Raw genomic sequence first — 25918 nt, forward strand, 5'->3', positions numbered from 1 at the left:
TACCATTGTTTATAAACTTCTTCACTACTTATGTGGATTAATCCGCGGACAGACGTCTCTGCTTTTTGCCTTCCTAGTTAACCTGGCAGAAAAACGGGATCTTGAGGGTGTCCTATTTGCTTCCTCCCAGAATAAGGCTCCCCAAGGAGTGTAAATGCACCTACTGTAAACAGCTTTTGCCTAAAGCATCTGCCAAAGGCCCAAATAGTCATTTCAATTGTGAATTTAATTCATTTTAGTTAATCCAGTTTTTTTTTTTTCTCACAATGAATGAGTGAACAATTCAATAGCCTTCCACTAACATGTGGCTAATAAAAACGAGAAATCCTTTTTAATTTGAGAGACACACCTCTATTCGTCTGCTTGTTAGCGAAGCATCAGCTTCTCTGCACAAGTCCTTTGGGTCCCCTTGCAAGTTGCTAAGAACAACACATCCTTCATCAACAAACAGACACCCTCATGCGGGAACAGAGTACAGGTAAGCCTTCCTTTTTTAATGTAGTGCTTAGTTTACATTTTAATGTAGCGGCATTGTATAGAATTGTATTAGACCTTGCAGTTGTCCGAATGACAATTTGAGATAAGTTGGAAGTAAGTATATGTGGTGTGGGGATGGCTGGTTCAAGCAGCTACCCCTGTTCCCGTGTCCAATTAGCCTGGCCAATTATCTAATTCTTAACCAATTATCTAATTAGCCAGGTCTAATTAGCTTGACCCAGGGCAGGTGTGGCTGCTTAAACCAGCCATCCCCACACCACAGAATATTTTTAAAAATCATAATCAGTTCATGCACCTGCTAATTGAAGTTTAAACTGAAACTGAACTCTCCCTTTCACTTTTCTAAGCAGTTAATTTAGAATTGGACGGAGTGTAGCACAGTGGGTAAGGAACTGGGCTTGTAACCAAAAGGTTGCAGGTTCGATTCCCGGGTAAGGACGCTGCCGTTGTACCCTTGAGCAAGGTACATAACCTGCATTGCTTCAGTATATATCCAGCTGTATAAATAGAATGTAAAATGCTAGATAGAATGTAAAATGCTATGTAAAAAGTTGTGTAAGTCGCTCTGGATAAGAGCGTCTGCTAAATGCCTGTAATGTAATGTAATTGTAACACCATCATTTTTAGCACATCTCTATTATTTACATAGCTATAATGCTAGCTATGAAATAAGCGAAGAGTGAGAGCCAGCAACTTGCCTGCTATTGGTTTTCTTTGGTTTATATTCGCATATTTATTTTCATTGCACTTCGTCCTTGCAAAAGAACATTCTATGCCCCACTGCACCGAACAATAGGAGGACAATTACTTGGGCAAACCAATGGTCCAATGACAAGACAGACATAACGCTTTAAATGAACCCATTTAAAATGAAAAAGCAGACATAAACTGCATATGTGCTTGCCCATAGAAAACCATGGATGCCACAACTGTTCATTTACCATTGAAATATGTGGGCTATTGTTCAGCTGAGAAATAGGTTCATGTTCCTGTATTACAGTACTCAACACACTAATAGGCTGTCAGTGCAAATCCAGCAGAAACAGAACCTTCTCTCACACCTGGAGACATGAAATTCTGCATTGGAAGAAAATGTGGGGGTAAGTCTGTTTAGTAAATGAAATTATAATGAACTTTTCATAACATGCGTGATATGAATGTCTGGGTAGCACACTGAGCATAATAACATTATTTGTAAGGAATCGTTTCTGGGTCGTTTCAGAAGGACATTAAGTGTTTGTGTGCATGAACCTTTGCATCAATTCAAACATTCAAACTACAAGTTAGGCAAGGCTACACATGATCGCAAACACATTTAATTTTCGATAAATAAAATATTGATTACAACAAATGTATATATTAGCTCATCGTTGATTCAAGACAAGACCACTTATTGCTTCTGAAATCTAACAGAACACACACAAAAAAAACAACATGTTTTCCCAGGTTAAACAAATGATCTGAAAAACAATGCATTTTACTTGGTAAAAAATAATTTGATATGCTAGTTGTATTTGATAGTAAGGCCAAGCTTACACAAGTACTTGAACGGTAGTTTGTCCCCGCTGCAGTTCCAAGTTTGGTTTCATTTCCTTTGGTACTTCTGTAATTATAATTCCAGACAAGAATTGTTCACAGTTCAGTCGAATAATGTGTTAATATAAAAAAATATATATTTTGTATTTCCTGGAGAAGATACAGCATGATTCTGCAGTTTGACGTTTGAAAGAGTCAGCTTTACCTGCATTTGTTCATAGATCCAGCTCAGAAAGTACGTCACATTGGTATAGACTCCAGGCTTGTTCCTCTGGGCACAACCATAACCCCAGCTAGTGTCTCCGACCAGCCACCACACGGAGCCTTTTTCCATTACCAGAGGACCCCCACTGTCACCCTGAGAGACAAAGAAATGGCCCATTTATGGATTCACAGACATTTTCTGCGACTAATGAAGGTTTAAAAAGGATCTTTCCTTCCTCTACGTGGACTTCGTCTATTATATGACTTATACTTTAAAACATAGTGTTCTAAAGGAAGACGTCACGGAAAAACCTCTACAAGAGCTGCATTAAATTTACTAAATTTACATTCATTTTTGCAAAAAGTTCTCGTGAAATGCAGAAAAAGTACATCTCTGCGATGTGAATTTCAGTCAACATTTAGAGCCAATATAAAAATAAGCATTTGGGTCTTAGCTTTAATAATGAATTGAATTGAAATAAAGTGTGGTTATTTTGGTCTAGCATACAAGCTAAAAAAAAACAGAAAATTGTTTTCTTGCCATGAAAAAGGGCGTTCAGAAATAAACATGCCATTCTGAAATAAGTCATTCTGAAAAGTGTCATTATGAAATGAAAAAAATCAATTCGGAAATATGTTACTATGAAATAAAATATAACTTTATTGTGAAAAGAACAGCCACGAGATGTGAATTATTTAATTATTTTGAGATGAAGTATTTATTAAATTATTTACCATTATTTATTTATTTAATTATATAATTCCACATTTATTTATTTAATTATTTAATTTTGGCAAATTCAGTCCTCCATATTAAACAGACAAAGTACTGCTATTAAACAATGTTTTATTTATAACTTTGACAGATTTAATAACTAAATGAAATCATCCACGATGCACTTTTCCTTAATGCATTGTTTTTGTTTGCGGCACAACTTAAATTCTTCTTTCAGTTTACAGAACACAAAATCAGTCTGAGAACACAAAGGCAAACGTGTAAAGAAATTTGTATATGAACAAATTTGTGAACATTACCTGACAGGAGTCCACTCCACCTTCTAGCTTTCCAGCACAGATCATGGTCTTTGTGATTTTTCCATCATACACTCGGCGGCTGTTGCAGACAGTTTGATCGATCAGTGAGACCTGGGCCTCCAGCAGAACTTCTGAACCACGCCCTGGAACGTAGGGTCGGTCATAAAATTATAGTATTATTAAAGTATTTGCTTGTTAAATTTCTAGAAGCTAGATACAACCCAGCCAACAAGTAAACAGTGCTCACTAGTAGAAGCCATGAACATAGCTGTTGGTCCACCAGTGTAGCAAAGCAAACAGATTGAAGACAGTTAAGATGGACGTCAGATGTTAAGAGAATGTACTTTGCTAGGTGAATGGTCTCACTGCTAGTGGCCTGCTGTACTACCAATTTGTAAAACACAGGCATGCCAATAAGTGCTCGCTTGCTGTCCCCCCATTACAAAGCACCATAATGTTTGGGACAAATAGCTTCACAGATATTTCTGATTAGTAAGGTGTGTTTATTTGCTTCCTTTGTGCATGTATAAGAGAGCTTTCATTATCTAGTCTTGATTCTAGGCTTTTAATTGCCTCTGGAGTCTGTTATTGAAAAAGAAACAATCAGAGACATAGGCCAAAATCAATTTCGGAAGCGTTTTCCTTACCATGAATGTCAAATAAACGAAAGTGTATGTCATATTTTAAATGGAAGCATTTTTAATGGGCTATTACACACAACAAATCTACAAATTTGTTGGTAGAGGATCTGTATTATAGAGGAATATTTTGGACAAAATTAAGTAAATAAATAAATAAATACATCATGAAATGTGAGTATAAATAATTAAATGTGGCGCGAAATGTACGTATTTATTTATTTATTTATTTATTTATTTATTTATTTCAATGACGCTACGTGTGTGACATGAAATAAGGCTTGAAATTAAAACCGTCACTTTCACCCATCAAAGTTGGGAGGGCAGGCTCTAGCGAGTACACAAAACACAAGAGGCTTAGTGATAGGTTGAGTATTTCTGAGAGACCCGCCTCTAGTGGTTACAGTCTACAGCAATCCGCAAGGGCCAACAGCCAAGTTAAATCAGCTGTGGCAGGTCATATGCATACATTTCAATTCTCTACTCTCATGTTTGTGTGGTGTAGCATCAGAACGTCCTAAAATACATATGCAATAACCTGAACACATAAACGTTAGGGAAGCCACTTTTCTCTCCTTTCACCAGTGCAAACATTCAGAGTGGCACATTAGTAAATATGGAAATACGCTATTTGTTTCGTTAGCATCTTTAAAAGCCCTGCAAATCCTGAATAAATACAATCCTAAGGGTTGAAGTTGCATGAACTCAAAAATCAAAGGCCTCTTGACTCTTGAAAAAAATATGTTAACTTCACAAGGGATGGGAATTTGAAAATCTTGCTTATTCCAAAGGCCCATACCATTTTTTGGCTGCAACTCCTAATTTTCTGTAGCTCAAAACTGGAAAACCCTGCAAAACTTCAATTACTCATCCTCAACATAACTCAGGAGGTAAGACCGATTGTCTGGCAGTCGGAGGGTTGCCGGTTCAAACCCCGCCCTGGGAGTGTCGAAGTGTCCTTGAGCAAGACACCTAACCCCTAACTGCTCTGGCGAATGAGAGGCATCAATTGTAAAGCGCTTTGGATAAAAGCGCTATATAAATGCAGCCCATTTACCATTCAATCTATCTAAAAGTTACTGCATAGGTAATACAGCAGACCCTAACTGATCACTGTACTTGGCTAGCAGCAGGCTATCACATTTCCACTACTCTAGGCTATGTTGGATTGTATGTACTGTATCGCATTGTATTTAATTCCACATATTGCAAATTGTGTTGTGAAGTTGTTGGTTATTGCTTTTGTTCTTGTCTTGATGGAAGCCTCCTGACAAAGTCATTTTTTTAATGACAGTTAGTTTTGAGTTGACCTGACCTATTAAATTAAAGGTGAAATAAATAATAAAAAGCTGTTTACCTCCACTCGAAGTGGCCCCCCATCCTGAAATCCAACATTTCTCAGGCGCAGCAAAATTCAGGCCAGCATTAGGTAAACACACCGGCCTCACCACATCTGGAAGTGCCACACAAAAAGGAATCACTTCGTGAAATGATTAATGGTCATGTTATCGCATAATCAACAACATAAAACCTACAAAAACCTTACTATATACTGCATGATATAGCACAAAAAAAAGAAGATCGGAGGTCTACCTGACATTGTAAGCGGCCGCCTCAGTTTCATGAGAGCAATATCGTTGTTATTGGTCACGCTGTCAAAATTGTGGGTGATGATACGTTCAACCAGGTAGCCTTGGGAAAAGTGCATTTCATTCTGATTGAGACTGCCTGCATATACTGTCCAGTCTCTTGGGTCAGAGTACCTACAAATATGTGGTGAGAGTCAGTCACGGAACGCATAACATGGAGAGAAGTCGTCTCTGTAAACTTTGTATCGTTGAACTCACTTCTCTACACAGTGTGCAGCTGTCAATATCCAGTCAGGAGTGATGATGGATCCACCACACAGGTGCTGAAACATGACATGTAGACTGACCTGCCAGGGCCAAGCCCCCTTCTTGGCTATGTTGCCACCCACTATTCGTGTCCCTGAAAGGACTGTTCTGGAACCGCAGTCTGGAACCGCAAAGAAAGGTTAACTTTCCAAATGACACATGATTCTGCCACAATATTCTATTTGCATAATATTATGGTAGGTCATTTCCTTTTGTGCTGTTGGGCTGCTTTCAGGCAATTTACAAGTTTCGGTTACGCAATTCTGAATGCCTCCTTATTGGCTAAAATGCCACCTTCTGTTTCAGAAGTTAAACAGTACAAGAAAGATAAAGGCTTACCTATGCACTGAAGTGTTACCACAGTACTGGCTGAGCATGACTTACTGGAGGGAACAAAATGGTTGAACCATGAGAACACACACACACCACATTCTTACGTAGGCAATGCTGCTGTAGAAAGCTCTACCACAGCAATTAATATTATTACACTGTGTAGCTTACTACTTATCAACTGCTAAATAATAAAAGACGTGTTAAATGGAAGTGTAGATTTCACTCTCATTCTCCGTACTTTAAACTGACAAAACATTACTGGTATAGTTACAGATGTGTAGGGGTTGAGCAACAGAAAGGTTCAAGTGTAAAACAAGCCAAGTCTTTAGGAACTGGCTGGAAAAGTGGTTGGAAAAGTAGTTTCTCTTCCTTACCTGCTAATGAACTGGCGCTGCATAGGGCCTGCAGGGCTTGATCCATGCTTCAGCTTTATGAAACCATCGGGGCTACTTGATTGTGACTGCACGTGTCCAGATTTAACATAAGTTTGTCTGTGGAATATAATTAAAATGATTGTAGAGTGGCTGGAAATAAGTTTAAATAACCATAAATAACCACAGACGGATGTATCCACTACACATCCACCGAATATATATTCAAAGTAACGTCAATAACTGTAATAACGGTTGATTCAAATACGGCATAAATTCCGTAAATTTTAACCCTGATTCTGTGATTTCATCAGTCATTTTCTCAAAACGAGAAATATGAGCCCCGACATAAAGCCTACTGTAGCCTACCTCATAAAGGAAAACAATTAGCAATAGTCTACACCAAACTTCTCAATATTAGAGAATATTTCCAGGGCATGCTTTGGCACAAATGCACCATCAAGGTGAATGTTCTGTGGTATTCATAGGCAGCTGACTCCCTCTTGTGGTTAGCATTTATATATAGCCTAAGACACATGATAAAAACATTATGTATTGTCGCTCAGTTTATTAAAAGATGCTTTGTGATGAGATCATTAAATACTTTCATTTTTAAGATAAGATGATTGATGTTAATGAATCAGCTTTTCTTTCTTCATTAACCTTGAGAGATATATGTCTGTAAGTAGTATCATTAATAAGTTGATTGTTAAATTTAACAAAATAATTGATATAAACGTCCTTTATTTTGTATGAGTGCTCCAGCGTCTACTTTGGGTAGTCTCTCTGAAGAGCCTGGGTATATATTTTGTTAATAAAATAATTTTTCATTTAATGCATATTAATGTAGAGAAGTTAGAAGTATCGTTCTTACAATCTCCTAAACACTTGTAACAAACTTTATTTCTATTTTTTTCTGCACAGTTTTACAAGAAATGATGGTGCCAGTAAAGTACTGAACTTCTTTTTACAAGCCTGGGACTTTATTGGGGTTGTTCGCAATCTGTGACAAAGGAGTGTCTCAGGAGTGTTTGTCTTAGACTCATAGAGCCTGTTTTAGTGGGAGAGAATACTTTTATTTGCCTCAGGCTATGGGAGGAGATATGCAACGAGACTAAAACATTTATTGGCCAGCATGTCAGGACATGAAGAACATGGACCCAACAGCTCAGAGCCCCATAATACATTGAACTCCACCCATTCAATCCACACACAGGAACTGATGGAAATGTTTAGACTGATATAATTTGATATGGCAATGCAATTGATTTCTTTCACTGTCTCTGATGCTTAATACATACCGTAGTAACTCCATACAATGTAGTCTGAGACCATTAACGAATTTCACCTTTATAGTCACTTTAAATTAATGTGACACTGTCTGTCCTTTGGTTTTAATGTAAAAGACGAAGCAAAATTTTCATAATAAAAGCCCACACAAATAAGGCGTTTGCTTTTTAAAACAGTAGACAACTCACCCGCTGTATCCCATCTGCTCACATGTTACAATCCCATAGTTTTCATCCCAACCATCAGCACAAATGGACTTCCAAGACTGGCTTTCAGGCAAGTAGGTCTGCAGAACAAAATCTGAACCATAGAGGCGAACTGGAAAACAAGATGCAGAGAGTGGTCTTAGGTTTACTAGAGAAATATATGGCTAAGCAAGCTCCAGTGGCTCTTCCTGTCCATTTTTCTCTAAATGAATGAATATCCAAACAGGAGTATCAAGATTGTGCGAGCCTTCTGCATGAAATGGATGCTTACAGCACTGAGCTTCGTCCTCCCCTGATGAACAATCCTTCACCCCATCACACAGTTGTGAAGTGCTGATGCACTGGCCGCTGTCATGACAAGACACGTCACACTTGAAGAACACTGAGAAGGAGAGAGGATGTTAAAATAATGCAAAATATGTTTTCACAACGTACAATGTGCTTTACTGTGAAGGGGGAATATCAGCATACCCATCACATACATGCAGAACCCAAACCAGCCGTTTTTGTGGCATAATGCTCAGCTAGTGAGATTGTCAATTAAAATAGTGGATGTCCAGACAGCAAAATTTAGTAATTTGGTTCCTGTGGAAAAACCCACTGCACATTTTGGTATGTGGGATATTTAATTACTACAGCGAACCAGGGTCTCGCCTTCATGCCTTACCCAAAAGTGGATGTCAGAAACATATTATGTCACATCTGACTTAAAGAGGAAGATTAAAGCGGAATGCGACATAATAAAAACGGGCTGCCGCTTTGGACAACAAATGCTACTAACAGCTAAAGGCAAAATTAACGACGGACGTGACGTTAGAGTTTCAGTAGAGGTTTTGGAAACCCTGTACTTACAGAAATACCAAACCAGAATCGCAGCAACCGACAGCAGTACTAACACGGAAATTACCAAAACTGCAATGCACTTGCAGTGGCTTTTTTTGGCTCCTGAAAGAAAGAAAATACTATCAACCTACCATAAACTGGCTGTGAATTGAGTGTCAAAAATAAAACCTTTACATGAAACCTGCTGTTCACCTGGAAAAGGCTCATTAGAACATAAACAATGTTTTCAATCATGTATTTGTGCACATGTAAATGCTATACAGTTCTATTACAATACTATACTGACAGAGAAACTAAGTGTGTCTAAAAAGTCATTTGACACAAGCACAAGCTTGGGCATATGTATTTCGAATATCACAGGTTGGGCTATCTTATTAAATGAATGGAAGTAATGTAAGAAGTTTGTGGTGGCAGAAAAAAATGGTGTTGTGTGCTTAGTATAGGGTGTGACAACAAGGATTCCTCAGTTCACAGCTATCACTGGCTATTCCCAGTAACACCTACAGAACACCAGGAGCTATCAGTGAAAGATAAACCCTGACTCATCAGCACTAGAAGTAATGTATAACTAACAATGTGGAAAATAGTCACTGGATCACAGGTAAACGAAAAATATAAAAAGCAAAGAACACTTAAAATATCTCCAGTACCATACCTTCTTTGGTGTAAACAGGGTTTGTGTGGGTTAAGATTAAATTGGTATTGATTGGTGGTGGACCATACTGGGGGGCATGGGGAGGAGAACCATGATAATCCTGTTGGGATGGACTACAGTGTGTAGGCTTCCCTTCTCCATGGTGAAAACCATAGTTAACATAGTAAGGATTAGAATTCTGCAAAAGGAAAACATAATATGAAAAGAACATTGTCAGTGACACAAAATATTATTTAAATGAAAAGCCTGTAATATACAACACAATATATTCTGAATATAAGGTGAAACTTTATAGAGCACAGAATAACTGTTATTACCAATATCAAGCACTTCGACCATATATGTTTCATACAGTACCATCTATAACTATTTGGACAGTGACTCAACTTTTGTTGTTTTGGCTCTGTACTCCAGCACATTGGATTATAAACTAAATATTAAATGTTGGCGGGGGGGGTGGGGTCAGGGTTTACTGTGCGTGGTGCAGTGGGTAGCACCATTGCCTTCACAGCAAGAAGGTCCTATGTTTAAATCTGGCCGGGGCCTTTCTGTGCGGAGTTTGGTCAAGGTCGCAGGAGCTCCCAGAGCCCATCCACTGGGCGAGAGGCAGAAACACTCTGGACAGTTCACCAGTCCATTGCAGGGCACACACCATTTACACACACACACACACACACACTTATACCTAGGGGCAATTTAGATTCTCCAATTCGCCTAACCTGCATGTATTTGGACTTCCGTTTCCTCCCGCAGTCCAAGAACATGCAGGTTTGGTGAATTGAAAGGTCGCAGGTTCGATTCCCGGGTAAGGACACTGCCGTTGTACCCTTGAGCAAGGTACTTTACCTGCATTGCTTCAGTATATATCCAGCTGTATAAATGGATACAATGTAAAATGCTATGTAAAAAGTTGTGTAAGTCGCTCTGGATAAGAGCGTCTGCTAAATGCCTCTAATGTAATGTAATGTAATGAGAGTCTAAATTACCCCTAGTTATGAGTGTGTGTGTGTGTGTGTGTGTGTGAGTAAATGGTGTGTGCCATACAATGGACTGGTGAGCTGTCTAGGGTGTGTTCCAGCCTCGTGCCCAACGTGCGCTGGGATGGCTTGGGGACGTCCCGCTACCCTGACCAGGAGGAAGTGTCACTGTCGTGCCATATACTTACAGACTACACTGTATTTTCCTTACCATATTTATGCTTGCCCTTGTATTTCAGAAGTCTCTACCATTTAATTTGACAGCCTACAAGAGGCTCAAATAGATTTCTTATGTCTTTGACCATGTATCCCTGGTACAAATACACCTATACTGCCAACAGAAAGAAAGAAAAAACTCCATTGCTTTCACTAAAATAAATAAAATAAAACTTGGGAGAGTGGAAATAGCAGTAGGATGGGTGTACCTCATTTGTTGCCATTGTATTCAGTCTTAACAGCTAGGGTTCATTATCTGAAACAGACAAATCTGTTTGGAAAAGAAAGAAATGGATAGATCGCAATCATATTACAACATGACAAAAATAGAATAATACAGGCGAATAACAGATCCCCCAAATATATATCTCAAGCGCGCAACTAAAGGGTATTTCGATCGACCCTTCATTTTGTGAAACCATCAAAACGGACACATTTTACACGTGCTGTCATTGATAAGCTTTACTCGCTTCAGTTATACTTGAGCTTACCGATGACTTTTTCATAGGCTAAATAAAGAATAAAATTATTACAAATATAATAAAAATAGAGGCCGAGCAACCAGCCGATTACTCGTTATTTATTTTTTAAAAAACCTACAGACGCATGATGACAATTTATTTGTAGTTAGACCAACCATACCTTAGCCAGCTTCTTCGGGTGCTGATTGCCGGAAGTAAACTTAATTTCTGAAAAGTCAGTTTGTCCGTGTCCAGTCGAGGTAATCAGCAACTAGTTGCAACGACAAGCCACTCCTTTGCTAGGAATCGACGACGACCACACAATTCAGATTTCACCAGCCGGAGCGAGTAAGCACAATAGCAGATCATGTGTTTTATAGTCTGTTCCGTCTTATGTCTCTTTCATTTTGACAGTTTACAAGTAGGTTTGAAAAAAAGGTTCAGGTTTGGATACCCTATAATATTTTTAAATGACATGCTTGCATAGGTAGGATGTTCATTTTGAAGAATTCAGGTGTTACTGGGCATGAGTATAAAAGTTATTTACGCGGAATAATTTTTTTATAGGCTAAGAAATGTCGGGATTTGTTCATAGAGGCTGTGGATGTAGTTTGACAGGTGGCCGAGAAGTAGTGGGGAGTCGCTGTAAATGTAAAAGTTTTTGGATTTTGCTCATTTACTCAGAAAATCTTTTGCCTAGCACTATTGAATTTTGCTTCACTGATTTTACATGTCAGGAGTCATCCGTTTCAGTTAGAATCGTAATTGTAATCGGGTACAATTTAAACCAAAGTACAAGAAGTCCGAGGTTACATTCGTACGACGTAGTAGGTAGGCTAATATTGTAACAGAGGGGAGAAATAATTGTAACTGTAAATGCAAACGCCCTATTATGCGCGTATGGAGATGTTTTCTAAAATGCTAATTTCAGTCAAGGACACACATTTCCAATGTAGACCAGCCACATCCTCAGATTATGAAGCTTTATTCGTGAAAAGAGACACTGTATGATAAGCATTGGCGCGGAGGCAACTTTGGTAATTTACCGTGAAGTGAGTTGCGGTAACGTCTAAATAGATGAGGAAAGCTGCCTTTTGTTTCCTTACACCCAGATAAGCTTTTGCAAAGCAAATAGCTGAACACACACCATACAATGTCCAGTGTTAATTTAACTCTAAAAGTGTTAATCGTCCACTCTGGAATGTGGGACCAATAGTATCTAGCAAGTGTTGAATCTGGTGTGCGCATATTATAAATGTTTGTGACTAGGTAGGCTAGCTGTTTCTTTTCCATGAATCACTTGGAGCATCCAGAATATGACGCTGTGTCAATGCAGCAAGTAAATTAGCTGAACACATTTAACATTTAACTCTGAAACTCTGAACTAACTTAAAAATTCGTTGATGAGTTCAATTAATTTATTTTAATATTAAACAGTATTCAAAATGCCTAAGAGCTCTCAAAAAGGACACTACATGCAGATGGTTTTCTACACCATCTAGTGTCCATAATCTCCAAATTCGAAGCCCTCCATGACCAACCTGGGTACCAATCCTCTCCTTTTCTCTTTGGGTGGCATTTTTTAAACATACAACAGCAAAATAATAATAATAATAATAATAATATAGACATTTTAAGTAAAAACTAATTTCTGTAGTTCAGCATAATTCATTTCAGTGTAAAAACATTGATTTCTGCATTACCAAATTACCATTGAATGACAACCATATACTATGATTTCACAGTAAACAAAACCATGGATTACAGTAATATTGCTGTATGTGACTGTGGAATTACACACTTCTACCACCACCAATGTGCAGCTGAGGTAGAGAGGGAGAGAACAATATTTTGACAATGAAATCAGGTGATGATTAGGTGGCGACTTAAGAGAGGCTGGTTGGCAATTTAACCAGAACACCATGGAACCCCCTACTCTTTAGCGATGAGCGTCTTTTCCCCCTTAAGGGTGACTGGGTTTATTTTCATCTATTCAGTTGTTTCATGGTGAAATTTACCGGTCAGGTCACACAATACACTGTGTCAAGCAAATATTCCCAACAGTTGTCATTTTTGGCCTAATTTTATATGAAGGCCAAATAGACTTTTTTTGGTTGATTGGCTTACTGCCGCAGTTTTACTTCATTTGTTATTTCTACTTCCTTTCTCATTATTGTTGTAGCAGTCTATCGCATCCTGAAGGGCTTGTCATGTTCCCTTGCTTTGAGCAGTCTCTGTGTGCCTGTCTCAGTCCTCCAGGCAGTCAAGGGATCAGCCCCAGCATAACTCCACAAGATATTCAAACCCTACATGCCAGCCAGATCCCTCCGTTCTGCTACCTCAAGACGCCTAGCACCTCCCCCTCTTCGCACCTGCACTTCCAGAACACATCTCCTGTCTGTTCTGGCCCCACGATGGTGGAATGACCTCCCTGTGGAGGTCAGAACAGCTGAGACACTGACCCATTTCAAATGACGACTGAAGACTCACCTCTTCAGGCTGCACCTCTCCCCATCCCTTCCTTCCCCCCTGTAAATGACTACGCTTAGGGTTGTAACTAGGCAGCTGTTTCGTAGGTGACTTAGGTGCATTAACTGTCTTAACGACTACTTGTATTTTTTTCCATAGATTGCGTTGTTGCCGTTCTCGTTGTTAGTGTTAATCAGTTTAACCATCAGGGTCCAAGTTGAACTATGCGGTTGTTCCCTGCACTTGGACCGGTACTTCTCTCTAGGGGTTTCGGGTTAGGGTTTGGATGATTGGAGGCCTGATTGCCTGATTGATGATGCGCACGTGTCCATCTGACAGCCCAAGTGGACAAAGCATGAAGACACTGCAGTTCGAGAGAGTCCTTGAGCCTTCCCCATTTGAGACTCTTGTTTGCTTCGTCACACTCCTATGGCTTTGCCCCAGTAAGGAGGTTTAGTATTGTTTTGTTTTGGGTAAGGAGTAGCCAGGCTCTGGCCATATTTCTGCCTGAACCATCCTGTAAACCTATGTATTGTCTTATGTTTGTATCTTTAATTATTATTATGTTATTATGTACATGCTGATTACACAGATTTGAAGTAATGACTTATATATGAATTACTATTAAAACTATTACTATTATAATTAATAACAAATAGTACAAAAAGATATATGATGGAAAAACACGTTTTAAACATACAAAAATGCCAACTTACTCACACATACAAAGCACTATAAATGTAGGCAATGAGAGACATGCATACACATACATGCATGGTATCACACATTCTCGATGAAAGTAACACATAGGTACAGATTAAATCATTTTTCCTTGACCATGAATGATAAATAAATTAAAGTGTATGTCAGGGGTTACCAATACGTCGATCACAGAGGCCATGCTGGTAGATCGCCGTATCATTTTAAAAGGTGCATAAATCTTCCCGTTTTCATCCCAATCTGACAGACGGTATGCTTGACTGACGTGAAATGTGGCCAATCTGCTACTGTTGAGAACTTTGTTACATTTAGCGTGTCCATTAATTCGTGGTATGGTCACGTAAATGGCCAATATACAGTTACTGCTATCCCAATAAACTTTTACCTGCATGTTGCCATTATATATTAAACCTCAACTGCCATATAGTTGTTATGTAGTAGGCTAACTGGCAGGAGATATATTGTGTAAATTTTTACAAGATTGTCCAACTTTTTCATAAAATATTTTTTCTATTTGCACATAAGTCAGAATGCAACCCCCAAACATGTTCTCAATGTTTATGTTTGATGAAGGACAATTTGTGCCTTAATGGAAATGACTCGCTTCCGGTGTGGAAATGCACCTTGGAATTTCTCGTTGTCAGGGCTAAGGGAGTGTCAGCTTGGAAACCTTGATATGCTCTTGAGAAACAGTGCATGACATTATATAGGGCACATATATCAACTCACTGTTGTTAATTTGGTACAGTGGGAAGTAAGATGCCCCAATTTTATCATCAAATTTTAGGTGTCAACAGTTGTGGGAGGCCAGACTGCAACCGATCGACTTGCTGCATGACCCTGAGGGTACAGTTAGCACAGACTAGGGAAGGCCTGCTAAATAATTCTGTTTAAGGACTCATCTATGTCTATGGTTTTTTAATTTTTTTTTAAACGCATAATTACACCCTTGGATTGTAGCACCTACATTTTTAAACTAGATTTAATTCCTTTAAATCTAGGAAACATCTGAGAATTCATTTATAGAAGAAATTATAAATGATTTTGTTCCTTATTTTGTCATTCAAGCCTCAGATTTGGGATAGTTTCTCCATCATTGCAACACCCTCATAGTTAATAAATAACCAGAAAAGGCAGAAAGAGTAAGTCAGACAGAAAATAAACAACATTGAGCTGGCCTTTGGAATGTACAAACAGCAGAGTTATAGGCTCAGACTTTCGTCAAGCTCACAAAACAATGAATTAATAATTAACCACAGGCATGACCAGCTTTTATTTATTTATTTCCATATCCTGTCTTGTGTGGTGATCTGTGATGCATATTTTTCCAGACTTCATCAGTCTGAGTGAATGTTTTTTTTAAATTTTTTTTTTAATCTATTGTATAAATATAGCTTTCTAATTATTAAAGGTTTGCTCTCTTATGCTTTGTATAATTAACAATGTGAAAGTCATATCATTTATTATAAAGTGCAATCGGGATTGCTCTGCCTTCTGACTCCTTAGGCTATCCTTTGCAATGAGCTGTCTTCCCAATCGGGACCAACAGTTGATAACTTTAGAGAAGGTGACCCCTGTGACCAGGTTACACTGAACTGAAAGGGTGTGTCAAAAGTTACTACAGGCATACTGCAAAATTACAATGTTCCATCATGGCATTAATTGGCCATGTGTTGTTCTCTGAATATAACCGTTTTAGCACACATACAGGTCAAGCTGTATGCAAGTTCCAACCTCAAGCATCTAGTTCTAGAGCAGTGGTTCTCAAACTCACTCTCAGGCCTGCCGTGTGTTCGCTTGCTTTGTTACATGTGTAAGCTTGCAAGGCAATTACGACCTCTACAGACAGTAGGTGAGCAGACAATGCCTACATATCACACACTTTCGAATTAACTCGGTACAAAAGTGAATTACACTTTAATTTGATTGCACTTCTTGTTGCTACGTTATCGAAATGTTTTGCATTGAGTTCTTGTTTGGTCATGTTGTAAATCTCGCTATTGTGTGATCCTCTCATATTTTCCCTGACAAACTGAATTAGTTTACAGTTGATCCTAGGTTTTCACATTTATTCTCTAGGAGTCTACCTTTATGATTACCGTTGCTCTCAACCCCGATATTGGGATGGCAGGAATGACATCCCGCCATGTTACTGCTTGGTGTTGCGAATGATGTGGCGATATGCTCCATACCAATACAGCACTGAGAGTTTGGCACTTTTCAGGGTTACTATAAAAAATAACCACAATGTTCGCAAACTCTCAATCCTTAAAAACATTAATTTCGCACGTTCTGATGCACTTGTTCTCTCGTAGTAAATCGCTCGAGAAAAGACCGTCTGCCAAACACCAGTAAACATGTTCCTAATGAGTATTGTATACATAGAGAAGATTTTTTAAACTACATTGCCCATGCTGCATTTCCACTACATGGTTCGACCAGTTCCGGGTAAAATGCAATGAATTTCCGCGCCATTTTTGTGGATGTAGAAAGCTTCGGTCAAGAAGATGTGTTCAAAGAGACAGAGACGTGGAGTCTAACCCAATATACAGCTAGCTAGCTATATAACTGCACTGCGTTATGCACAAGAACATGTACAAGTAGTATCAAATTAAAAACCCGCCGTTACAAGTTAGTTATGTTGCTGCCATCTGACATCGCAAGACTTGTTTTGGGTAAGCCGTATTGAAATCCTCACTTTGTTGATCTAGACAGCCTAGCCGGATAGCGTGGTCAGTTTGAAATCTGAGTTCTTATGAGTAGATGGCTCGATATATTTATTAATAATGTCGGATAGGTAGAATTTTCCCTTGAAGACCTACAGTTGCTAGATACGTCGCCACTCCATGCTAGTAGTATCGTGCTCCAAGTTTCGTTACGTTCGCTCCATATTTAGCTAGCTGTTATTATCGTTTACCAACTCCATTAGAATGTGTTAGCTGTTCAGTTTGACGTTTGTTTTGACTGACACTGGCTACTTTATTGTTGGCTGGGTAGATGGCTAGTTTCCCAGCTATGATTCTGCCTTTGCATTGTGGTGTTTGAATACGTGACACTAAGACATTGTTTGTATCATTCATTTTATTTGATGTTTTAAGGATATCTGCAACAAGAAGGGCTCCGTGCCACAACAAGGGCATTCATTCTCGAGAGCTCAAACTTAAAGGAGTATGCGGAACACAGCACCGACGATGGGGCTATTCCGGCTTGTGTTTTTGTGAGTACGCGGATACTTTTTCAAAGAATGTAACGAATGTTTTTGTAATCGCGTTTCCACATTTGAAAATCACTGTTTGCGCTCACGTTGCTCATGTTATTGTTTTACACATTAATAATACCGTTACATTGTCCAAATCTATTTTAATATGCGACCATGCGTAATTATTCTTATGTTTATTTGCAGTCCTTGTTTGGGAAAAACTTGACAACAATTTTGAATGAATATGTTGCTGTCAAAGCGAAGGGTAAGTGTTATCTGAAGACACGAAGGCATTACTAGCTATGCATTACTAGCTGTGTACTGTAGCTATGTTTGTACGTCCTGTGCGTATTAATACTATCTTTTTATCTCATTTCTCACAAGAATCATGTCACGAGACGCAGGTGCCGGCAATGATGACATCTCTATGGAAAAAATTAGATTTCACTCTGAATCAAATCAAGTAAGGAAATGAAAAATACATATATAGCAAAACTGCACTGCAGGTATTTTATAGTTTGTTATTGTAGAGACTTTGTTGGTAGCAGTTGCTGTTTGTAGTACTAGTAGTAATCATTTGATTATCCTGGGTTGCTTTAATCAGACTGGATTATCAAAAGGCAGTATAAGAAAAAAATTCAGTGAACTACGACATTTGCAAGGAGTTTTATTTGGTTTAGTAATCGCAAGAAAAAAAGACATGAGTGCTGAGAGTGAGAATCAGTGATATTTATTATCAGTGAATACTTTGAAAGCTATTCGTTTTTTCCAGAACTCTGTTTGACTTGCTTTATTTGGCCCAAACCAGGTCTATGCAGAACTCTCCTGCTGTTTACCAGAATCAAAGACGTAAGTAGCCGATTTTATTCCTCAGGCGTGTTGGCAAAGGTAAGGAAGTCAACAACATATCATAAACATAATCAAAGAGCATGCTGTTGCGTGAAGCAAGGTATTTTGTGCTGTACATAGAACACGGTGTAATGTAGTGCCCTCTTAACTGATATCTTCATGATGAGATGCCCTGCCTCATGTTTCATGCATGCCTCCTGTCTTCATTTTGACGGCAGTCCGAACGCGGAACGGGATTATGAATATGAGGGGGCAGAGATCGCTGTCGTCCTGCACCCGATCCCCAAGCACGGCACTTCTCGCGGTTCCACCACCGTCCACCCATTACGACGCCAGCCCTCTGGCCACCCCCCAGGGCATGCTGGGACATTCCACGCCTGTCTGCTACAGCTCTTTGCAGACGAGGCCCTCCCAGCTCTGTGTCAGTCAGCCTCAGATTCAGGACGTAGGCCGGCTTGTCATCAACATGAACAGTAAGGATTCGGACACAGTCATTTTTTAATGTATTTTTTTGGCATTTGGGCACTTTGGATCGAATCATATATAATTTTGGCCTTCTTTGTTAATGTGCCAATTCATAAACACACTTGTATGACTTGTATGAAAGTGATACAGTACTCTTAAGAATGTTTTTTAATTTGACAGTTTTGTGAGCATCTCTTATAGACCGTTTGAAATCAAATATAGCTTGGTAAAAATTTGAGCATTGTTGTGTTATGATGACATGAAGTTTGTGCAGCTATTATAATCACAGATGTAGTGGATGGAAGCGAATGGAAGAAAGGTTTAAGACTGTTCATTTTTCTTTGCAGGAGAATCACCTTTGCACATTGTTGTTCCTGACCGCAGAATAAACTCAGGACCATTGTCCCCAGGACGCCGGAAATGGTGAAGACCAGTTACTAACATTAATACCATTATTATAAATAACAAGGTTCTCATCGTGCTTGACAGTCCTGAACAGCTATGGTTTTGGAAAGTAAACTTTATAGGCCAGTTTAATGAAACTGACCTTTTAATGAAAGTAAAGTTGTATTTTTTACAGAGAGAAAAATACATTGGTCAAGCTTACTTGCTTTGTGTTTTAATTTTAAGCTTTAACAGTGCCACTGTGCTAAAATTAGCTGAATTTTTGGCTTTTATGTCAGGTCCATGACCAAAAGGCTTCCCTGTGGCCCGCCTTTCCCATGATTCAGCCAATTGCATGTCGTAAATTCTGCAATAGAGTTCATTCCTCCAGTTAACTATCATGCTATCATTATGCTAACGCCACTGCAAAGATTATGCTAACGCCACTTTTTTGCATGTCTGTGAAGTGTGAACATCTTATTTATTGGCCTGAAAGTATTTCCTTCTCTCTAGCTTTGATGCCAAGCATGAGCCAGCTTGCTTAGTAGTATTACTTATCTGGCTCAGAGGCTGTATCACCTAATTTTCTAATCTCTTTCCTGGCTGGTTTGAGGAAGATAAATACTACTAAGCATGAACATTGTACGATTTTGCAAAAGTATTGAGTGTCTGGCCTTTGTTTTGTCGATGTTTGTTATTCGTCTGTGTTTGTGCCACCTGTGGTCTGGACTGAATGTGGTTTTGTTACAGCGACTCCCCAAGGAGGCGAGGTGGAGGGCTTTGTGGGCTGTCTGGGACAACACGCACTGCAGCGCCCTCTAGTGGCCCAATCCCTGACCAGCAGAATGAGGCTCTCCAAGAAGGCGTTGCGGAGAACTTCCCAGTGAGTTCTGTGTCTAAAGAGGCAATCCATTTTTCTCTACAAGGATGATGATCAAAACTTAATTTTGTGATGTAAATATAGCCAATGAAAATGATCAGATGGCTGGAGATGGCTCTTGTCAAGGTGTCAAGGAATGATTTGACATAATTTTATAATCATATTCAGGGAAAAACCTCCTGTTCGGTCTCATTGAGTTGGTCACGTTTGCTTGTTTTCCAGCAAATGGTTATTGAAAATGCTCGGGAAAAGATACTGAATGACAAGTCCTTGCAAGAAAAGCTGGCTGAAAACATCAATAAGATCTTGGGAAGGTAAAGTCATTATTAGTTTTAGCTATAATACCTACAAATAAGACACTAACCATAGTAATGTTGTTCCAGACAGTATTGTATGATTTTGAAAGCTATTTAAAATCTTTGCTTGGGTCATTATAAAAATTCAGTGTGCAATTCGCCAAATGCAGCTAAATGTTTTATGCCTTGTGTGGTTGGCATGGCAGATGCTTATGAATATATAAGATTTTTAATTTTATTCTTATTGTTCTAGTGACATTAATCCACAGTCCTCTAAACAAGTGGCATGTAGTACTGTGGTACCGGATCAGTCCATTGATGAAATATTGGGCCTCCAGGTATGACTTTATTGTTGTTATTTTCACAAGAAAACATGACTGATGTAAATACTACTAATATTTAGCATTACATTTACATTTTCAAGAATGTGTAATGATTTGGTGTGAATACAGCATGCCCACCTTTTAGGAAATAAGAAAAACATTGTCATTTGACCCACTTGTCATGTGATCACTAGTCATTTATTCTGATCAGTATTTACTGGTAAAGCTTCTTCTTTGTCATCAACGATCATATAGCAGAACTAAATAACCACACAAAAAAACTGTGTTTTGCTGACATTATTTTTGCTGCTTGAAAGCATGTGACTGCAGATCTCTGCCATGGCAAATACTTGCACGTCAAGAACAGGGAGTTTCATAAAGCACTGGGGTGGAGATTTGATTATTTGACTATTCAAGCTTGTAAGGCTTAGAGTTTTTAAATACAGTAGTACTCATTGTGCATATCCTCAGTGTTGGCACAATGACAGAATGCTTCCTCTTGATGCCCTGTTTCCTGCCCTTCAGGGGGAGATCCACATGTCTGATGATGCCATCCAGGATATTTTGGAGCAGACAGAGTCTGATCCTGCCTTCCAAGCTCTCTTTGACCTGTTTGATTGTGGTGAGCAACATGAGAGATGCACTACATTTAACACAGTTTCCTTAAATAAGCAAAACAAAAGTTTGTTTTATCTTTTAAACTGTGTGGTAGGTCATTTCTGCCAATGCTGGACTGTGCCTATTTTGCTCCGTCGAAAGGTTTGTTTTTGAAATGTGCAAGCCACGATTATCCTCCAGTGTTAATTTCTGTTTTCTGTAAACAAAGGGAAAAACAAAGACAGCGAAGGAGAGAGCCAGTTTGACACCAGTCTCAGTAACACTACACAGGAAAGTGATGAAGCAGATTCTTCCTCTCAAACCAGGGATCCAGGTAGGGTCCTTGTATATTCCAGCCCTTCTCCCTGTTGACACAGCCTTTCTCCAGAGCTTAAGGCATATCGGTGTGTATCCATTTTGTGACTTGTAATTTCCGACCTAAGGTACAAGCCAAGAAGAACCAACATCTGGGGCAGAAACAAGTTCTAGAATCCTGAGAACGAGGAGCGCGCAAGACCACAAAAGCAAGAAAACCAGAAAAACGGCACCCCTTGCCTCAAACGCGTCGAAGAGTGGCCCTGCACTGGGTAAAAGAGGCAATCCCCACACAAAGGCTGGAGCGACCGAGACTGTGGCTGTGGCAGGCAGTGACGGGAAGTCGGGCAGTGCCCAGTCCAAAGCACAGAGCAGCGTTGGCAGGGACTCTGTTTCAGCAGCAGCACAAGGCATGCCAAGCTCTGTGCTAGCTGAGGAGGATGACGACATGGAAGTGGCTGAGGCCACAGAGACTGCAGTATCGCTTGCTTCTCCGGTCCAGCCTTTGGCTGTCCAAACGGATCACCAGGAGAGCCCACAAGCCTCCAAAGAATCTGGCGGGGAAAATGCTAGCCTCTCAATGAACAACAGTGCATCGGTATCGGTTTCAACTGCCGCTGGTGCTCAGAAGCCACCAGGAACTGATCCGTGTGCAAGATCAGCCGGAGCGCCGGAGGCTGTGGTTCCTCAGTTTGACGGTTCAGCTGAAACCCCTGGATCTCAGCCACATCTTTCCCCCTCTCCATCCCAGCCTGTTTCTCAACACAGAACCGTTCAGCTTAATGCTGCTGGATCAACGCACTCCTCGACGTGCCCTGTTGGTCAAAAACCGAACTCTGTGGCTGTGCCCTTGGGGACAGCTCTTCCTGAAGCTCCATCAATACTGGCACACTCCACCTGTGCACCCAGCACCCCCTTCAAAGAGCCTGACCCCAGCAAAATAGTTTCTCTCAAGATCATAGTGAGCGACGAAGCCGATGACCAATCCAGCGACTTGGCCTTGAGCCAGGCGGTGTCGAGCATCACTGGGGAGAGACTGCCCACCATCATTCTCTCCTCCCCCGCCAAGTCCCCCGCCAAGGCTTCCGCAGCCGCCGTCTGCTCCATCACACAGGAGGAGACGGTCCAGGCCGTCTGCTGCCTACAGGGGGCAGACCTCAACCCTCTCCTCACGGGGAAAATCGGGGAGGCCGTGATGGGATTGCCGGCCCGTGGCGTTGAGGAGGGCGTCCAGCTGTCCGTCGCCGGCGACCTGTCACAGGAAGCTGGGTACATCCAGCTGGTTCCTGGGGCCGCCCCGTACGGAAGCTCCAGCAGCTACTTCGTCGTGGCCGACCCAGCAGCTGTCAGCCAGCAGTCGAAGCTGATGGTGCTCCCCGGGTGCCCCTCGCTGGGACAGGCGTCCCCCGCGTCGCACATGCTGACGACGCCACCCCGCCCGGTGATCTCTGTGGCTCAGGACGTCTCGCAGGCCTACTCACCTGGTACGAATCCTGAACAGAAACCAGCTTCCCGCATTATAGCTTTCTTTGGAACTTTAAGTTCCATTGATTGCCAAGATTTCTTTATTTATGAAGGTTGTATTGTCTCCTTAAATAGAAGTAGCAATATTATACTCGGTGTCATTGCACCTATAGACAGACACATTTGATGATTCTGAAATTTGTTGCAACAGTTTGTTTTTTCCCCTAACTGTTAAAAATCCCTTTAGGCTCAACACTGTTCATATCATCCCCGTCCCAGCCCATGTTGCAAAGCATGATGGTCCCAGTATCAGTCGTTGGTCAAAGCAGTGTGGGAAAGTTCACTGTCGTCCAAAATCAGGTAAACATTCAAGCTGACCGTTGGGATGTGCTCATTCATATTTGTCTGAAAATCTGAGTAATGCAATTGCATTTAATTGTCATCTAATGCTTTACCAGCTATTACAGGTGACAGCTCCAGGTGTGAAAACCCCGGGGAAGGGTAAACAAAAGCCTAAGCTGGCACCCAAGGACCGAGCAGTTTCAGGTAAGGCAGGAGTGCCCCTGTCAAAGTCTTGTCTTGAACCAAAAACCTAAAACAAGCAGTTCATGCTTGGAACAACTACCAATTTGTCTGAAAGCAGTTCTGCAAAGAAGAGTGGTCTAAAATTCCTCCGCAATGATGTTAAAGACTGATATCAAATTATAGGAAGCGTTTGGTTGCAGCTATTGCTGGTAAAGGTGGTGCAACCTGTTAGGTTTATGGGGGAAATTGCTTTTTCACACAGATGATATGAGTGTTTGATCACTTTTTTTCATCAAATAAATGAAAATTTTTTTAATCTGTGTTGTGTTTACTTGGGATCCTTTTGTGTAATATTACATTTTGTCTAAAGATTTGAAACCATTCAGTGCAACAAATGTGATCTCTGGAAGGGGGAAAATACATTTTCACGGACACTGTACATATTAGCCTGACAATATCAGTTTGGAATGTTTCAAAATACAGTGAGAAGAAACTAATATAAAAGTTTTTTTCCCCCTCCCTCTCCAGGTAAAGCTAGTGCAACGGATAAATCCACAAAGACCTTGGACCCAAAGTAAGTTTAATCGCAAATGGGGCCATTTGCCTCTTGTTTTCTTTGACCTGTGTTGCTTTATGTCGGTGTTCTCATCCTCCCTGCTCCTCATTTCCAGTCCGCAGTGCTTGCCAGCAGCTCTGAAGCCCCAGACTGTGAGGACGGCGGACTCATCCCAGCCCTCAGAGACAGCAGGACCGCAGCAGCAGCAGCCTCCCGAGCGCACCTCAGCAGGCCACGCCCCAGCCCCCAGTTCCAGCCCCCGCCCTCACCGGAGGGTGCTGTGCTTCGATGTCTCGGCCGAAAACCCCGACCCTGCTCCGGCAGAGGAGAAACCTTCGCCTCCCCCTGAGGGGCCCGCCTGCACACCTGCGGCCCCCGTTCCAGCCTCCTGCGGCCGGGAGCCTCAAAAAGACACTCCCAGCGGCCAGTCACCCGGCAGCTGTAAACTCAGGGCGATACAGCCGGCCATTCTGCGCGGCAGTAGGACTACGGACGGGAAAATGAGACCCGAGGCAACAGCAAAAGTCGCGGACAAGAAAAAGCCTTCAGAGGCGCCCAAGGAGTCTGAGAAAAGAGCCACGGAACCGTCACAGAGCCTGTCCAGGAGCGCCTCGGAGCAGGAGACGAGAACTCAGGGTACGAGCGGCAGGAGAGACGCCGCTCTGCCAGAACCCGCCAAGCGGAAGTCGGAATGCCGGAGGAAATCCCACCAGTTGGAGAAGAAGGATGACGAGGGATCCGCTTCCACCCACGGCGTTAAATCCGTGGCCCCCGGCAACAGGACGACGTCGAAATCCGCGGGCTCAAAGAAGCTAGCGGAGGAGAGAAGCAGGGCGGAGAAAGGCGAAGGTGCGCAGAAGTGCAAGGAGGCGTGGCCGGAGAGGAGGGGCTCCTCCCACACCGCTCTCCACGTCACGGCCAACAAGGAGAACGAGGTGGAGCCGGGGAGAGGCGAGCAGCCCCCCGCGAGCGCCGCGCCGCAAGAGGACCCGGCTCCCCCCGCCGCCGTCGGTTCGGCAGCCCCCGCTGCGCAGGGCGGCTCCGGCAGAGCCCCTCCCAGCATGACGAGCCCCCTCACCAAGCAGGCCGCGGAAATGCTGCAGGACATACAGGGCCACAACCCTGCAGCCACGCCCACGAAGAGATCGTCGGGCCTGGGGTGTCCCGGGCTGCCTCTGCCCAGAACCCCCGGGTCCGGGTGTTACCCGGAGGAGCCACCCGACACCCTGAGGACGCCCGTCCGTCAGAGGCCGGGTCGGGACGGCGACGGCACGCCTCGGCACCTCCCGCCGCCCGCCACCCCGGACATCCCCACCTGCAGTCCCGCCAGCGAGGCCGGGAGCGAGAGCAGCATCAACATGGCCGCCCACACGCTGATGATCCTGTCCCGCGCCGCCATCGCCAGGACGGGCACGCCGCTGAAGGACAGCGTGCGCCAGCAGGGGGCGGCCGCCCCCGCCGTGACCCCCAAGGGCAAAAAACGCAAGCCGGCCGAGCCTCTGGCCAGCCCTACCTCGAAGAAAGAGACGCAGCACGGCGGCTCGGCGGCCGCTAAGAAGGCTAAGGTGAGTGTCTTTTATGGGTCAGGTCTACATAAAAGCCATGGTTCCCTGTTCCCCTCCTCTCTACATCCACTGGTTTTCCCCTTGGACTTGATGCCCAATGTGAAGTGTCAGTGTTACACTACATTACATTACAGGCATTTAGCAGGCGCTCTT

General features: G+C 41.7%; 2 protein-coding genes across 4 annotated transcripts in view; one reads left to right on the forward strand and one right to left on the reverse strand.

Annotated features, from left to right (window-relative positions):
• The window catches only part of npat (nuclear protein, ataxia-telangiectasia locus), a 27672-nt gene continuing 1754 nt past the window's right edge, over nucleotides 1–25918 (forward strand). The window contains exons 1-18 of one of the 3 annotated variants that reach the window (XM_064349947.1): nucleotides 1–478; nucleotides 1499–1598; nucleotides 17446–17564; nucleotides 17751–17811; nucleotides 17931–18009; nucleotides 18355–18395; nucleotides 18614–18868; nucleotides 19208–19283; nucleotides 19995–20127; nucleotides 20347–20438; nucleotides 20674–20758; nucleotides 21269–21365; nucleotides 21570–21674; nucleotides 21784–23139; nucleotides 23367–23479; nucleotides 23578–23665; nucleotides 24173–24218; nucleotides 24316–25765. In XM_064349947.1, the coding sequence (XP_064206017.1) occupies nucleotides 1568–1598; nucleotides 17446–17564; nucleotides 17751–17811; nucleotides 17931–18009; nucleotides 18355–18395; nucleotides 18614–18868; nucleotides 19208–19283; nucleotides 19995–20127; nucleotides 20347–20438; nucleotides 20674–20758; nucleotides 21269–21365; nucleotides 21570–21674; nucleotides 21784–23139; nucleotides 23367–23479; nucleotides 23578–23665; nucleotides 24173–24218; nucleotides 24316–25765 (4227 nt within the window). In that variant the 5' untranslated portion in view covers nucleotides 1–478; nucleotides 1499–1567. Of the gene's footprint in view, nucleotides 479–1498; nucleotides 1599–16141; nucleotides 16200–16799; nucleotides 17023–17445; nucleotides 17565–17750; nucleotides 17812–17930; nucleotides 18010–18354; nucleotides 18396–18613; nucleotides 18869–19207; nucleotides 19284–19994; nucleotides 20128–20346; nucleotides 20439–20673; nucleotides 20759–21268; nucleotides 21366–21569; nucleotides 21675–21783; nucleotides 23140–23366; nucleotides 23480–23577; nucleotides 23666–24172; nucleotides 24219–24315; nucleotides 25766–25918 lie in introns of those variants that run through there. The other 2 variants (XM_064349945.1, XM_064349946.1) reach the window with 2 other exon arrangements.
• Nucleotides 1797–11418, reverse strand: tmprss2 (transmembrane serine protease 2). The gene is made up of 14 exons (XM_064349949.1): nucleotides 11340–11418; nucleotides 10907–10968; nucleotides 9505–9682; nucleotides 8859–8951; nucleotides 8278–8388; nucleotides 7989–8118; nucleotides 6514–6630; nucleotides 6146–6189; nucleotides 5759–5927; nucleotides 5505–5674; nucleotides 5269–5364; nucleotides 3274–3416; nucleotides 2240–2392; nucleotides 1797–2101 (listed from the first exon to the last, which is right to left on the reverse strand). The coding sequence occupies exons 2-14, from the start codon at nucleotides 10919–10921 to the stop codon at nucleotides 2084–2086; spliced, it is 1437 nt and encodes a 478-aa protein (XP_064206019.1). The 5' UTR covers nucleotides 10922–10968; nucleotides 11340–11418; the 3' UTR covers nucleotides 1797–2083.

This window comes from Anguilla rostrata, chromosome 9 (assembly GCF_018555375.3).
Source record: "Anguilla rostrata isolate EN2019 chromosome 9, ASM1855537v3, whole genome shotgun sequence".
In the NCBI taxonomy this organism is placed as follows: Eukaryota; Metazoa; Chordata; class Actinopteri; order Anguilliformes; family Anguillidae; genus Anguilla; species Anguilla rostrata.